Genomic DNA, 15,171 nt, shown 5'->3' with positions numbered 1-15,171 from the left:
GAATGTGTCCGTCCTGGCGTTCAGGGAACCTGCTAGGTGTTGAACCACCAGGGTGATGCCCTGATGTTCCAGCCATGTCCAGAGGTGCAGAGTCTCCTGACATAGGGCCCACGACCCCACCCCGCCTTGCTTGTTGCAGTACCACATGGCGGTGGTGTTGTCTGTGAACACCTGCACTACACTTCCCGGACAGAGGGAAGGAATGGTTTCAGTGCAAGTTGAATCGCCCGAAGATTCAACATGTTGATGTGGAGCCGGGACCCCGCCGGAGACCAGAGGCCTCTGATCGCCGCCTCTCCCATGTGGCCACCCTAACCCAGGAGGGACGCATCCGTCACCACTGTGTGCACTGGTAGGGGAAGGGAGAGGGATCTGCCATGGACCCAGACGTGATTTGTGAGCCACCACTGCAACTATCTCGCAGTGCCCTCCGAGATCAGGACGTGGTCGGACAGGTTGCCCTGATGCTGTGCCCATTGGAACTTCAGGTACCACTGCAGAGCCCGCATCCGCCAACTGGCTTGATGCACCAGCAGGATGCAGGAGGCCATCAGTCCCAGAAGCCGTAGGGTCATCCTGAGCAAAACTCGGGATAAAAGCTGAAAGATCTGAATCAGAGCCTGAATATCCCGAACCCGCTGCTCGGGAGGATAAACCCAAAACTGCGCAGAGTCCAGAACCGCTCCGATGAAGAGGAGCTTCTGAGAGGGAATCAGGTGCGACTTCGGCATGTTAATGGAGAACCCCAGCAAATGCAGGAGGTCGGCCTTAGTCTGGTGGTGGGAGACGACTGTCTGGGGCGAGCCCGCCTTCAAAAACCAGTCGTCGAGATGAGCTGCGACCACCGACATCACTTTCGTGAACACCCCAGGGGCACTGGTGAGGCCGAAGGGGAGCACGGTAAACTGAAAGTGCTTGTGGCCTACTGTGAACCGCAGGGAGCGCCGGCAGGACGGGAATATGGAAATAAGCGTCCTGCACGTCCAATGCTATCAACCAGTCTCCAGGGTCTAGGACAGCCAGAACTTGAGCTAAGGTCAGCATCTTGAACTTCTCCTTCCGGAGGAAGATGTGGACGCTCCTGAGGTCCAAGATAGGGTGCAGGCCCCCTTTGCCCTTCTTGCGAACCAGAAAGTAGTGGGAATAACAACCACACCCTACTTCTGGTCCAGGAACGCACTCAATGACCCCCTTGGCCAAGAGGGCCGTAACTTCCTCCTGCAGAAGTTGCATGTGATCCCCTGACATGTGGTGGTTTTGCGGTGGCATGGCTGGAGGGGTCGTCTCGAAGGGGAGGAAGTAGCCCCTTCGGACGATTTGCAGCACCCACCTGTCTGAAGTGATGTTATGCCAGTAGAGCAGGTGATGGCGAACCCTTCCCCCCACTGGCGTGGGATGGGCCTGAAAGCTCGGACTACGAAGGCTTTGAGGCAGATGTTGTGGGAGCGGATGTGGACTGACCAGCTCGCTGACCCCCTGCTCCACCCCGGCGGCATGCAAGTCCGCGACCGCGTTGAGGTTGGTTCTGCGGCCTGTGGCTGGATAAACGTGCGGGGGCGCCCCTTCCTTGGCCACGAAAGGGACGAAAAGAAGAAGCTTGCTGGCACTGGGCCGAGAGGCCCAAGGACTTGGCCGTAGCCCTGGAATCCTTAAAGCGCTCCAGCACGCTATTTGCCTTGTCGCCAAAGAGGCAACAGCCATCAAAAGGCATGTCCATGGGAGTGCTCTGGACATCCCCAGAAAAGTTGGTGGACCTCAACCAGGCGTGAGGACGAATCGCCACCATCGTTGCAATCACTCTGCCCAGCGAGTACGTGGTGTTAAGTCCACATTGAATGGAGTATCAGGCTGCATCCCGCCCCTCAGCAAGAGCTTGGGCGAGCCATGTCTTGGCCTCCTCCGGACACTGGGGCAGCACGTCCGCCACTGTATCCCACAGAGAGTGGGTGTAACGGCCCAAAAGGAATGTGGTATTAAGGCATGAAGCATGCGGCCCCCAAGCAGTAGGGACACGGGCGGTGGGGGTCGGTAACCGACATCAGTCAGTGACATTTGTTACATGGCTTGAAACTGGGCATCCCTACTGCCACCAGGAGTCGAGTAAACTCGAAAAAGATAGACAAACATTTCCAAAAAAATTGTCAAAAAATGACCAAGGGTACCTGCTCTTCCCGGATCTGTGCTTGCTGGCGCGGAAAAATGAAGAACTGACGTCAGCGCGTGAGGGCGGCGTCTAAGTACTCCAGCGACGTCATTCCGGCGATCACGACTCCGACGACGGACGCGGAGCCACAGGACAACACCTACCGACGCGTAGGGGTACTGCTGACGAAAACTTTCCGGATCCAGTCTGACGCCTGGGGTTATTCTAAGGTAAGGAATCTAACACTAACGGGTTTCTTTCAGATACAATGAAAAATCATTATAAGCTATAACTCAGTTGTTACCACCGGGTATTATGTGTTTTGGAGAGCATACAAACCCAATATATCCCTGCAACCTAAAGGATCTACCAGAAGTACAGGTATATGGCTTTTGTAAACAGAAAATAATAGATGAAAACATTGTCATCAATGGCTAAATTTTCCCACTCGCTTTCATTATTTTATTTCAACAATTAGATTCTATGGGAAAACCTTGAATATACACAAATGAGCCCTGAATTCAGAATGTAGTCTACTTTTCAGGAATGTATAGCTTTAAGTATCACCCATGGGTTTCATACCTGCTTCCACCACAAACTGCAAGTAGGATAAAACAACAAAAATTAGGAAAAATTGACTGCCTCTTAGAAAATTGAAAAAACTGTGTTCACAAGCTCAGAATTCAACAGTCAACCAACAGACACAATAAATTCAATGTTCAGCCCGGTGTTTGTCTTCTGAAGAAAAATAAATAACTTTTTAATCTCACAGAAGTCCAAAACAATACAAAATCCAATCTAGCAGTGGTCCAGTTCATTATTTTTACGTGTGACGCTACACCAACAGATCCCCCATCGTTCTATCTCCAACCCAGGTGACCATTGATGAGTTTGCCATCTCAGGAATTATGGAAGAATTATAATCAAGCTCAGGGGCCGATTCTGGTGACCCAAAAGTCAAATACCCACATCTTTTAAAGTATTTTGTGTTTTATACCCCCAATGGTGTAGTGGGTAGGAAATTAGTCTCGACTGTTCAACTTTCACAGATCTGGGGGCTTAGTCTCCCCCCACACGTGGAGGCCTGTGGCAGTTGGAGGCAGTCCTCAGAACTCATTGAGGAGGCCAAAGCACTACCATGGAGGTGTGGACCTGGTTGCTACAGCCCATCCGGATGATACGATGGATTCAGCTCTTCTTGTTATGTTTACCAACACCAAAGCAGGAAGGGGCACCAACTGGGTCAATGAGATCACCAGAGCAGTTGCAGCCCAGACTAGGCTGATACATTCACAAAAGCTGTTGCAGTCCGACTAGGCCAACGCGATTGCCATGGCAGCTGAAGTTCCAACTGGGCTGATACAATGACCATGACAGTTACAGCCCCAACAGAGCCAGTGCGTTCTCTTAGGTTTTTCTTGATTCCCTTCAGAGACTGGGGGAACCTCTGCAGCATGCAGCACGGTTTGTTACTGGCTTCGCTCTCGGGCAGTCAGCTTTCTTTGTGTGTCCTTCCATCCAGATTCATGCTGGGCTTCTCCTCCTGGATATTCTCTACTCGTGCATGGCTGGGCAGACTTATCCTCTTGCTCTCAGCAAGAACTCAGGTTTCTAAGCACTAGGCATACCAACAGCTACTCCAACAGAAAGTGCAGACTTCAGGTGATGCCCTCCCATCTCTGGCAGACTAGCCTTCAGGTAGACAAAAGCAGTCGTACAGAGTCTCGGAGTGCTCTACCGAGAACTCCTTTTCTTGGACCTAAAGGACTTGGAAATGGAATCAAGAAGTGTAGTTTTGGTCCGACTTCTATACACATTTTCTAGACAGAGGATGTTCATTCACTGTCACAAACTTCAAAAAACAATTTAGGGTGATTCTCGTCCAATTGTCGTTCTCAGGCTGCTCTTCAGAAACGCTCTGTTTAAAGTGACATTTCTCATAGCAGGTAGCACTGTTGTGGATGGGGCTAACTCACCATCCACAACAGAAACTGCATTCCCAGCCCTTACCCCTGTATCCACCAAATGGCAGTGCTAGGGCAAAGGAAGAACTAATCAGCATCCCTTTGCCTAAAGTCTCCATCCTCTTCATTTCAGGGTCTGGATCTCCACCCTCCAGTCACAGAAATGCAGGCAATAGGTTGCCATTGTATTCATCCTCCATCTTGTGCAATGCCGATTTAAGGGCATTCAATACAATCCCATAGACTTTGGATTTCGTCACACAAAGAGTTATTTTATTACACATGTACTACACACACTAGACATGCACTTGACATACACAAACGATGTGAACACAAGGTTCTGGGCAAATAATGGAGAGCAGAATTTTACACAAGAAGGGACTGAGGACACACTCATAATGACACATATAAAGTCTTGATACACTATCAGTCTCAAAACAGTGTATACTGCCACCACTGCTTTCTTTTGCAGAAACGGTAGACCTCTGTCCATTAAAAGAGCATGCATGGTGCACCCTTCCTAGTCACAGGACAAGCCCAAGACCTTGCATAGTTAGAGACAGGCCTAAGCTTCTATGTACACGTTTCGATTAAGCTTACATTGGGGCCAAAATTAAAGTCTGGATATCACCTACATATGTAGTCTGCTACTCGTGGCAGGGGACATTTCCATTCTAACAATGACAAAGGTTTGATTCGATTACAGGGTAGATTGTAGCGTTTGCTCAGTCAGTACAAATGGAGTGAATTGAGCATCATTGGATGGAGGGAGCCTAGAGCATAACTGCTTGGAGTCTTATTTAGTTTGTTAAAGTGTTTTTTAAATATAGTTTTATTGATTTTCACAAGAAGAGTAAGATAGTATCTGCTGCTAAGTAGGGTGCTGCTGTCGCCATGACTTCCCGATAATATGTAGTGCAATCAACATTAGGGACGTATACATTTATCAAGCACAGCACCTACCCATTCAATGTACAGTGCAGGATTATATAGCGGCCTGCTGGGCTTATGGTGAAAGGAATCCCAGTGGCCACCCAAACCAGTACCCCTTGTGCATACCCAGAGTAAGAGGTAGCATACATTTGTCCCCTCCTTCTCTACCAGGGACTAGAGATCCAGTCACCCAATGTAGGTTTTTCTTATAAAAAAAATCAATGGACACTCAATAACTTTTTAAGTAAGCATACATTCGGCAACGCTTCTCCAGGCAGCCCAGGCCTCTTACATTCCATGCCATAATCTTAAACACATCAACCATCATCTCCAGTTAACATCAAGTGAAGCCGCCCACCAAGGCTGAACATCCTTCTTTAGTGTACCAGACATCCATAATAAAAAAAACACTGCACATGTTTAGGAAGACAGCAGCAATTAGTACCCCAAACTTTAAAACATCTAAGAATAAAACATCCACTCAATTGACCCCATGCCATAGGCAGTTGCTCGAACTCGCCCAGGCCAAAACTAGGCTGAACATTAACTAGCACGTCCCGCCCCATCCCCCTATATTTATCTAACCTTAACACAGATTAAAAGCCCATGTACTGAAAGCTATGCTAGAGGTCGAAGCGATCCGAGGAAATCCACAAGCAGCACCCAAGCGTTTTTGACCCCCTTCGTTGCCCTACCATCACTGCTGGCCCCAAAATATTTAAACTACATTCATGTACAAGCATTTCATAACTCCTGTTATAACATCAAATATATACTGAAGTATTTGCATAGAAAGTCTCTAATAGGATATATCACCTCCCTTAGTGCGCACGAATCACTACTTCTGAGGGGAATCTAGGGTCCCAGAGGGCCTGGTGTCCCCTTTATCTCACAAGTTCCTCATACCCACCAACACTATATTTACAGAGTTACATATATGCATTAGGAGAGGCCCATAATAGTACTGTCACTTCCGGTATCTGGATGATTCTACAATGTTGGAAACTATCTTGGGAGCTCAGCTGGTCCTTCTCTGTAGCAAGGGTGCTGCCCGAACAGACCATATTTCTATCAGTGGTGGCAGAGAGGCTGTGCTCTTGTTTCCGTTGTGACCCCATTTTTGGTTTGAATTGTCTTCCTGTTGTTGCGTCCTCCCCAGCGCGTTGTGTAGAGCTCTGGCTCTGACCCCCATGGAGTGTGTCTAACTACTCACTCACCTCCACAGACGTGAAGAAGAACAGGTTTTCCCCTCATAAACCACCCTTAGTTTCGCAGGAAAGATCAAGATATATCACAGGTTTAGAGCGCTTATTCGCTTCTTCACCTCTCGAAAGAATTTCCTTTGCTCTTGGACCTTTTGTATGTAATCGAGGAACATTGACATCGGGTGACCTTTGAATTTAGGGGAGCAGTGTACCCGTACACGTTGCAAAATGGCATCATGGTCCCTAAAATTGAAAAGCTGCGCAATCATAGCAGATGAGGGCACACCTGTTCGGAGTGGGGGCACCAATATCCGGTGAGTTTGTTTGATTGAGAAAAATTTGGAAAGCCACCATTAGGCACCAAGGTTGTTGATTCCTACAGATTGTCTCATTCGTGTTTTCTTCTCAGAGCCTTATTTACAACTGGGCGTTTCTTGTCTGTGGTTTTCACTATATAAACCCATGTAGCCATAGTTCAGTGTGTTCTATCCTCGGTATCTTGATGGTACTGATTGGATGGAGACCCATTCATGAATGATTGAATAATACCCATGGTTTGTACTTTGCTCCAGTGTCGTTTCCTCCTTACTTGATAAGAACCCGTGGCGAAGTGGTGATCCCTGCACCAGCAGGTTATAGATTAATCTGCTCCACACCGTGTACCAGTACATGTTGCAAAATGGCATCTTGGTCCCTAAATTTGAAAAGCTGCGCAATCATAGCAGATGGGGGCACACCTGTTCAGAGTGGGAACACCAATATCTGGTGAGTTTGTTTGATTGTGAAAAATGTGGAAAGCCACCATTGAAGGAGGGTGCCAGTGATCCAGCCCTCCAGAAATATCTCCGCTGATTGTCCCTCCACTCTCTCTGGAATCCCCAAAAAGCAGAGGTTATTTCACCGGAATCATCCTTCTACATCTTGGATGCGCTCCTCCCGGCACATGGCAAGTTTCTTCAGGGAGGAAACAGTTTCTTTCAGGCCCTTCACATCCGTTTGCAAGGCCCCTACATTGTCCTCCATGACTGTAATGTGATCCGCTACTTTTCGAAGATCACCACAGAGAAGATTTACATCCAGAGTCACAGAGCCAATTTTATTAGCTAACTCTGCGTGGGATCCATGAATAGCTGTGATTACATCCAACAGTGTTAGTGCCAGACATGGTGCACCCCCGGCGGATGAAGAAGAGTTTTGATGCGGACCATTGGCAGATGGGTACCCGGTTGCACGGCCTGAGTGTAGTTAAGGATCTAATTGGATTGGCCATATCGGCCTGTCTTATCCTTCACCATGATGCAAAGAGCGGAACACGGGTGCCCTCCCTTATCACCACTCTAGATTTGGAAACCACAACCCCTAAACTGCAGTCCTCAGAGTCCAAGGCCAGCAACACTGGCCCAGGTTCCACTCCTCCAGTCACAACACACCAGGGGCCGCCCACCAACTCCCTTCGAGTAACTTCTCAGTGTGATCACCAATGGGGTTTCTAAGCCCTACCATCATCCGGTCTCTGTGCTGTCAGCCAGGTCATTTGGGTGTTTACGGAGTCTCCCCTTCCCCCTGCTGTGCAATCAGCTTGAGTCTCCGATCATATCCAGTGGGGAACAGAGAGCACACTGTGTTCATTTAATAAGCTGTAGAGGGTAGGAGCAACTGCCCATCCTGCAACCCTCCATATTTTTCCTGCAGTCTGAAGGCCTCAGGATTGAGCCGAACACTAATCGGTTAATATGCACAATCTCCGCACCTAAGAGTGTGGGCATACCTTCCATTTGCAATGCGGCCTATCACAGCTCCAGCTGGGTTCCAGGGCAGGTCCCCATAGTGTTTTCACTTGCTGGACCAACCAGCACACCTGACAGCTGTAAACAATCTTTATGCGCCGTCCAGCACTTACAAAACCAGTACTGTATCAATAGTCTTGATTTTCAAATGCAACGTGGGTGGGCATTTTTAGAATGTTAATACCTATGGAAAATCACACTGACAATATTGTACTCCATTACACTTTGAAAGCATATTTAGACAGGTTCAAACTTGCAATTTAAATGATTATGTGTTAGTGCACTCACAATGGCTTGTTAGCTAATTTACATGAGCTAATGTGTTACAAATATACTCCAATTGGTACATTTCTTAACAATATTTTCTAAGGAGAACCCACCCACCCCAATAAGATTGGGTGAGTCTTGCTTGCAAGCTCAGTGCAGTTCATCCCACCACCATCTGGACCAAGAAGTTGTGCAAATGTAGATGGTAAATAAAGGATAAAGCTCTAAACACAAAACAAGGATAAAACTCTGACCACAACTTGCAAACTACATGGGATGCATATCAAACCTCAGGCAGCGATATCTCTTTAATTAAGGTTATTACAGGGATGATTCGAATGAACTCAAGCTTTTCTAAATAATACACACCAAGGCCCTGATTATAAGTAGGGCGGAGCAGTATTCCCAGGAGGAATTAGAACAAGACCGGGTTCATGAACTCATTTTTCATAGGTTCAGGAATACCATACATGATTTTACCACCTGGAAAATTCAGCAGTACAAACACATGAGGCTCAGGCGCAATCGAACCACTGCCTTGGCTACCCCTGACCACTTTCCATAGCACGTGGGAGCATTGGAGCACAAAAGGGTAGCCTCTGCTGGTTCACTGCGTCTGCTGTACCCTCACGACCTGGCCAACCCCTGCCTACTACCACCCACACCCTTCTCCTGCACCCTACCCAATTCAAATTACCACCTGCTCAGATCTGGTGGTAAATGCTGTGTATACTCAAAGAATGGGGACATCATATGTGGATTTGGACCCAGTAAATCCAAGTCCATATGTTACTCCCCGTTCCAGGTATGGATACTCATATTAGCCGGATCCATGTACTGACATATACAGTCTGGAAACATTCTTTACGGCCAAGCACCTTGCAATGGTGGACTTGGGGTGAACTGAATTCTGAAACCAGTTTGCCTGTTAGCAGTGGTGGCCGGCATGGCTCGCGGGTGGCGGGGCGGGTGTGTCGCACATACTAAAAAAAAAAAAAAAATTATAAAACAATAATAATAAACTTACAGTTGCACCAGGTCCTGTGTCCCTGCTCCTGCTCTTCTCGGTCTCTGAGGGAATAACATCAAGTCAAGTCAAGTCAAGTCAAAGAATTTATATAGCGCACTACATACCCAGAGGGTCTCAAGGCGCTTAGGAAGGGGAAGAGGATTACTTGTCAAATATCCACGTTTTAAGTTGCTTTCTGAATGCTAGGTGGTTCTGGGTAAGGCGAAGGTAAGTGGGGAGTGAGTTCCATGTTTTAGCAGCCAGGTATGAGAAGGATCTGCCTCCCATGGTTGTCTTGTTGATGCGAGGTACAGTGGCGAGGGCTTGGCTGGAAGAACGTAGTTGGCGGGAGGGGGTGTAGAAGGACAGTCGTGAGTTGAGGCAATCTGGTCCGATGTCGTAGAGTGATTTGTGTGCGTGGGTTAGCAGTCGGAAAGTGATCCTCTTATTGACGGGTAGCCAGTGGAGGTCTTTCAGGTGACCAGAGATGTGTTCGTTACGCGGGATGTCTAATATGATCCTGGCTGAGGTGTTTTGGATTCGTTGGAGTTTCTTCTGGAGTTTAGCGGTAGTACCTGCGTAGAGGGTGTTTCCGTAGTCCAGTCGGCTCGTGACCAGAGCATGGGTGACTGTTTTTCTGGTTTCGGTGGGGATCCAGCGAAATGTTTTTTTGAGCATGCGAAGAATGTTGAAACAGGATGAGGATACGGCGCTGACTTGTCTATTCATTGAAAGAGAAGAATCCAGGATAACGCCTAGGTTCCGTGCGTGGTCTGTCGGGATGGGTGCTTTTCCAAGGGCTTCCGGCCACCAAGAGTCGTCCCATGCAGAGGGGGATGTACCTAAGATGAGGACTTCTGTTTTATCTGAGTTCAATTTCAGACGGCTGTGTTTCATCCATTCGGCAACTTCTTTCATTCCTTCGTGAAGGTTAGTTTTGGCGGTGCTGGGGTCATTGGTGAGAGATAGGATCAGTTGAGTGTCATCCGCGTAAGAGATGATGTTGAGGTTGTGTTGGCGTGCGATGGCCGCGAGGGGGCTCATGTATACGTTGAAGAGGGTGGGACTGAGTGAGGATCCTTGTGGTACGCCACAGATGACTTCAGTGGCCTCGGACTTGAATGGTGGAAGGCGGACTCTCTGGGTTCTTCCGGTGAGGAACGAGGTGATCCATTCAAGTGCTTTTCCTTGTATTCCGATGTTTCTGAGGCGTTGTAAAAGGGTGCTGTGGCAGACTGTGTCGAAGGCTGCAGAGAGGTCGAGGAGGATGAGGGCGACTGTGTCTCCATTGTCCAGTAGTGTTCGAATGTCGTCTGTGGCTGCGATGAGGGCGGTCTCAGTGCTGTGTTTTGCTCGGAAGCCAGATTGTGAGGAGTCGAGGGATTTGTTGGCTTCGAGGAAAGCGGCGAGCTGGTTGTTGACAGCTTTCTCGATGACTTTGGCCGGGAAAGGAAGGAGTGATATTGGGCGGTAATTTTTGAGTTCGGTGGGGTCCGCTGTGGGTTTTTTCAGAAGGGCGGTGAGTTCAGCGTGTTTCCAGCTTTCCGGGAAGGTGGCGGAGTTGAAGGAGCAGTTGATGACGTCTTGGAGGTGCGGTGCTATGACGGAGTCTGCTTTGTTGAAGATGTGGTGAGGACATGGGTCTGTGGGGGATCCCGAGTGGATGGAGTTCATCAGGCGGATGGTGTCCTCAGTGGAGATTGGGTTCCAGTCGTTAAGGGTGTTCAAGGGGGGAGAATGTTCCTCATATGGTTGGGTGGGTTGGTCTCCGGGCTGGTTGTCGAAGCTGTTGTGGATGTCTGCAATTTTGTTGTGGAAGAATGAGGCTAGGGAGTCGCAGAGGGCTTGAGAGGGGGTGATGTCGTTGGAGTTGGCCGAGGGATTGGTAAATTCCTTGACGATGTTGAAAAGTTCCTTGCTGTTGTGGGCGTTGTTGTCTAGTCGATCCTTGAATGCTGTTTTCTTGGCCTTTCGGATTAGTTGGTGGTGTGAGCGGGTGGCGTTTTTGAAGGCGTCCTTGGTGCTAGTGGTTGGGTCTTTTTTCCAGGCCTTTTCAAGGGAGCGGCAGAGTTTATTGGACTTCTTAAGATCATCGTTGAACCATGAGGCCTTCTTGCTGCCAGGTTTGCTTTGACGTTTTTTCAGTGGTGCTAAGGTGTCGGCGGTGTTGGATAACCATAGGGTGAAGTTGGTGGCGGCTTGGTCTGGGTTAGAAGAGTGGGCTGGGGTGTTTGGAAGGAGCGATGAGGAGATCTGGTCGATGGTGATTTTGTTCCAGTTTCTTTGCAGAGTTGGTTGGAGGTGGTTGATGGGTTTCGGCTTGTTGTAGGTGAAGTGAACGCAGCTGTGGTCAGTCCAGAGGAGATCCGTAGTATGGCTGAAGGAGACGTGATTGCTGGAGGTGAAGATGGGGTCGAGTGTGTGACCTGCGATGTGGGTGGGGGAAGTGACCAGTTGTTTAAGTCCGAGGTTGGCGAGGTTGTCCAAGAGGGTGGTGGTGTTGCGGTCGTTGTTCTTTTCAAGGTGAAAGTTGAGGTCTCCCAGAAGGATGTAGTCTTTGGAGGGGAGCGCGTGTGGAGTGATGAAGTCCGTGATGTCTTCACTGAATTTTGCGCGGGGTCCTGGTGGTCTGTAGAGGAGGGTGCCTCTGAGTGTGGTCTTGGGGTCGATGTGGATCTGGAAGTGAAGGTGTTCAGAGTTGGCGAGATTGACGTCAGAGCTGGTTGAGATGTGGATAGATTTCTTATGGACGATAGCGATTCCTTCTCCTGTGTGGCCGGTACGGTCCTTGCGTGTGATCTTATATTCTTCAGGGATGGCAATGGTGATGTCTGGGGCGGAGGAAGCGTTCATCCATGTTTCTGTTAGGAAGGCGACGTCTGGAGAGATGGTGTCTAGTAGATTCCATAGGTCAATGGCGTGTCTGTGGACCGATCGGGTGTTGAGAAGGATGCATTGTAGGTGATTGGGGTCGGGAATCTGTGGTGTGGTCGTAGCGGAGATGTTGTCGGTGCTGATGAATTTGCAGGAGTAGCAAGAGAAAGGTCCATGGGTGTGTCCAGGAGCGGCTTGGACGCAGTTGGGGGCGCGACCGGGGTTAAGGGCTAGGAGGGTGGCGGCATCGTAGGTAATGCGAGAGGGCTGGGCGGCGCGAGGGGCAGGGGGTCTGGCGCTGGGCGCTGTCCAGGCGCGGACGGGCGTAGACGGGCTTACCTTTGGCGCACCTTCGGCGCGGATTGGGCGCGGTCGCTGCGCGTGAATGCTGCGCGCGGGAACTCCTGTCATATATGGATGGTGGAGGGGGAGGGGCGAGGGAGGAGCAGCTGGGAGGCGGGAGCGGGGCGGAGATCAAGGCAGGGAGGCAAAAACAACAACAACAGGAAGACACAAAATGGCAGTCAGCCCAAATTCGAAGAACGGGTTGGGGCACACTATGATCATAAAAACGCTATCACTAAGGCAGTGGAGCCGGCACAGGGCACAACCAGGCACAAAAATCCAGATCACAGGCAACACAGATAAACAGAGCGTAGCAGCGCGTTATTGCAGCCTAGCGCCGCGGTAATATGCAAATGAGCTCGTCAAAACGGCAGAACACCGTTAAACAGTGGAGCTGTTAATTAAGGCGATCTAGCGCTATAAGCAATGCCGTAATGGTCAGTGCAGGCAACAAATTGGCACAGCAAGCAATGCAGTAATGGTCTATGCAACAGACTGGCACTAGCGACGCGTTATTATGTAAATGAGCAGGTGAAATTGGCGATACTGCGCTAAACAGAAGAGCTGCCAATTAAGGCGATCTAGCGCAATAAGCAATGCGGTGATGGTCAATGCAGGCAGCTACGATACCAAATTCGATCTCGCAGGGCAGGGAGTAGCGTTGGGGAGCGACCGTATCCGAAGGAATCAGGACGGTCACGGAGGTCAGTTGGAAGGGTGCAGCCTGACCAACAGTGGGAGGGAGGAGCAGCTGGGAGGCGGGAGCGGGGCGGAGATCAAGGCAGGGAGGCAAAAACAACAACAACAGGAAGACACAAAATGGCAGTCAGCCCAAATCAAAATGCTGCAATGCAGCATTGTGATTGGTAGGCACCCAAGCTCCCCATACCAATCGAAATGCTGCAATGCAGTGTTTTGAGCGTCCTGGTTGGATTCTCAACCAGGGAATGGGAGGCTGGACTTGCTCTCTGTGCAGGCTGTAATGCAGCCTGCATGGAGAATAGGGAAAGTGTGAAAGACTGTCTTGGGCGGCCTGAGAGGAAGGGGGTGGAGAGGCTCCGATGCAGTCACTCACAGAACCAGCCTGCAAGGGGTTCTGTAATCCCCCTCAGAAGTGCAGGAGCTCCGTTTTTCACATGAGTGCGCTGCCCCCAGGGCAGCACGAGTTCACGGCTGCCCTGGTGGCAGTGGATTTACTATAAAGCGGCGCATTTTCCTTGTTAGCGCTGGGCGCACCTTTCAAAAGCGGCCCCTGAAAGGCAGAGATCATTACACTCTCCCACTTGCTCCCAATAAACTGTCTTGCACCTTAATTGACATCAGTACAGTAAACTAGAGGTCTTGAAATCATTGTTTCTGATGGGGAGTGCATTGATGCAGAAAACCACACTACAAAACCTTCTCTGCTATAAAGAATAAATGACTTACTTGCGTGATACACTCCTTGGCAATCGTGACCCCACCAGAAGAGAGCATCAAAAACATTACAAGGAGGTGTCTAATAAGCTGGTCTCTTCCTGAGTGGCCTGAGGCTGTGCTCGGGCCCACTGCATCCTGCAGTTCTGCCAGTGAGAGCTTGATTCTACCAAACATTAGCAGCAAACGATCGGCTACGGTTCGGGCCTCTATCTGCAAAAAATAAAGGGCCGAATTATCCGCTAGTCATAAAGTGAGAGCTGTTATGTTCACAGTGCAAGTTCACCAAACCTGGCCGCAGAGGCGTAGACTGCAATTCACAACAACCTCGTCACAGAGACGTTACACATTCGTAGATGTTTTCACCAAAAAGGACATGCGGTATTTCTGGTCTTTTTTTGGCCTTGCAATGTAATAAGACAGAGATGGCATAAGGACAAGAACTATGCATGTAGTATTCAAGTGAGGGGTCGGTGTGTGGATGTTCTCATACTGCAAAAAGTTAAACACACACAGCGAGGTCAAGGAAAGATGTGAAGAAGCCTAAAGGATTATATTAAAGGCCAATCATAATAACAGAATCTGCAAAGTATTTTCAAGGAAGCTTTGAAGTGCGTGTAGGAAAGAATATTTCATCACACAAAAGGAACACCTAAAATACTTAACACTAGGAGCCCTACTGAGGATATCGGTGATACTCGAAGTAAGGACCGGATGAGATAATAGATTTTTGGGAGTGTATCGATGTTAGGTGTGATGACTACAAAGAATGAACACACAGGTGCAGCATAACCCGGAGCATCCCCTTACACGTATGGAGACCTTTGACATGAAGGAGATTGAAGGGAGTGCTGACATAGGTGAAGAAAGGAAAAGAGGTGGGAGTTCTATATAAAAGTGGGACCCTCATAGAATTTGGGGACCTGAAAAGGTACCATGACGTGCAAGTGGTGCACTTCTTACGAAAGGATTTATCAGCGCAGAAATGTGGAAACTGTGGAGAGCAGACGCAATGAGCCAAAGCTACCAGGGCCTCAGAGTAAGATGTTCCATTCATGGTACACAAAGTGGTAACACTCATTAATAGCACTATTGATCGAGGCTAAGGGGACTATTCACAAACTGCACTTTGTAGCACGTTTAGAAGTACTGAACAAGTTACTTACATTTGGTAAAGCCTTTTCTGGTAGAGAATATATATATTTAAAAGCAGATCCCTCACCTTGTG

The 15,171-nt window shown here is 49.0% G+C and overlaps 1 protein-coding gene across 4 annotated transcripts in view; it reads right to left on the bottom strand.

The window, feature by feature from the left end:
- FANCC (FA complementation group C) overlaps positions 1 to 15,171 on the bottom strand; it is a 1,396,321-nt gene that overhangs the window by 36,057 nt on the left and 1,345,093 nt on the right. For 3 of the 4 annotated variants that reach the window (XM_086961183.1, XM_086961184.1, XM_086961187.1), the window contains one exon: positions 13,956 to 14,156. The exons of the other annotated variant lie outside the window; for it this stretch is intronic. In XM_086961183.1, coding sequence (XP_086817309.1) covers positions 13,956 to 14,156 — 201 coding nt within the window. The remainder of the gene's footprint in view (positions 1 to 13,955; positions 14,157 to 15,171) is intronic. 4 annotated transcript variants of the gene reach the window in all.

This window comes from Lissotriton vulgaris, chromosome 3_1 (genome assembly GCF_964263255.1).
Source record: "Lissotriton vulgaris chromosome 3_1, aLisVul1.2, whole genome shotgun sequence".
In the NCBI taxonomy this organism is placed as follows: domain Eukaryota; kingdom Metazoa; phylum Chordata; class Amphibia; order Caudata; family Salamandridae; genus Lissotriton; species Lissotriton vulgaris.
The sequence above is the reverse complement of the archived record's forward strand: the minus strand, read 5'-3'. Positions and strand labels throughout refer to the sequence as shown.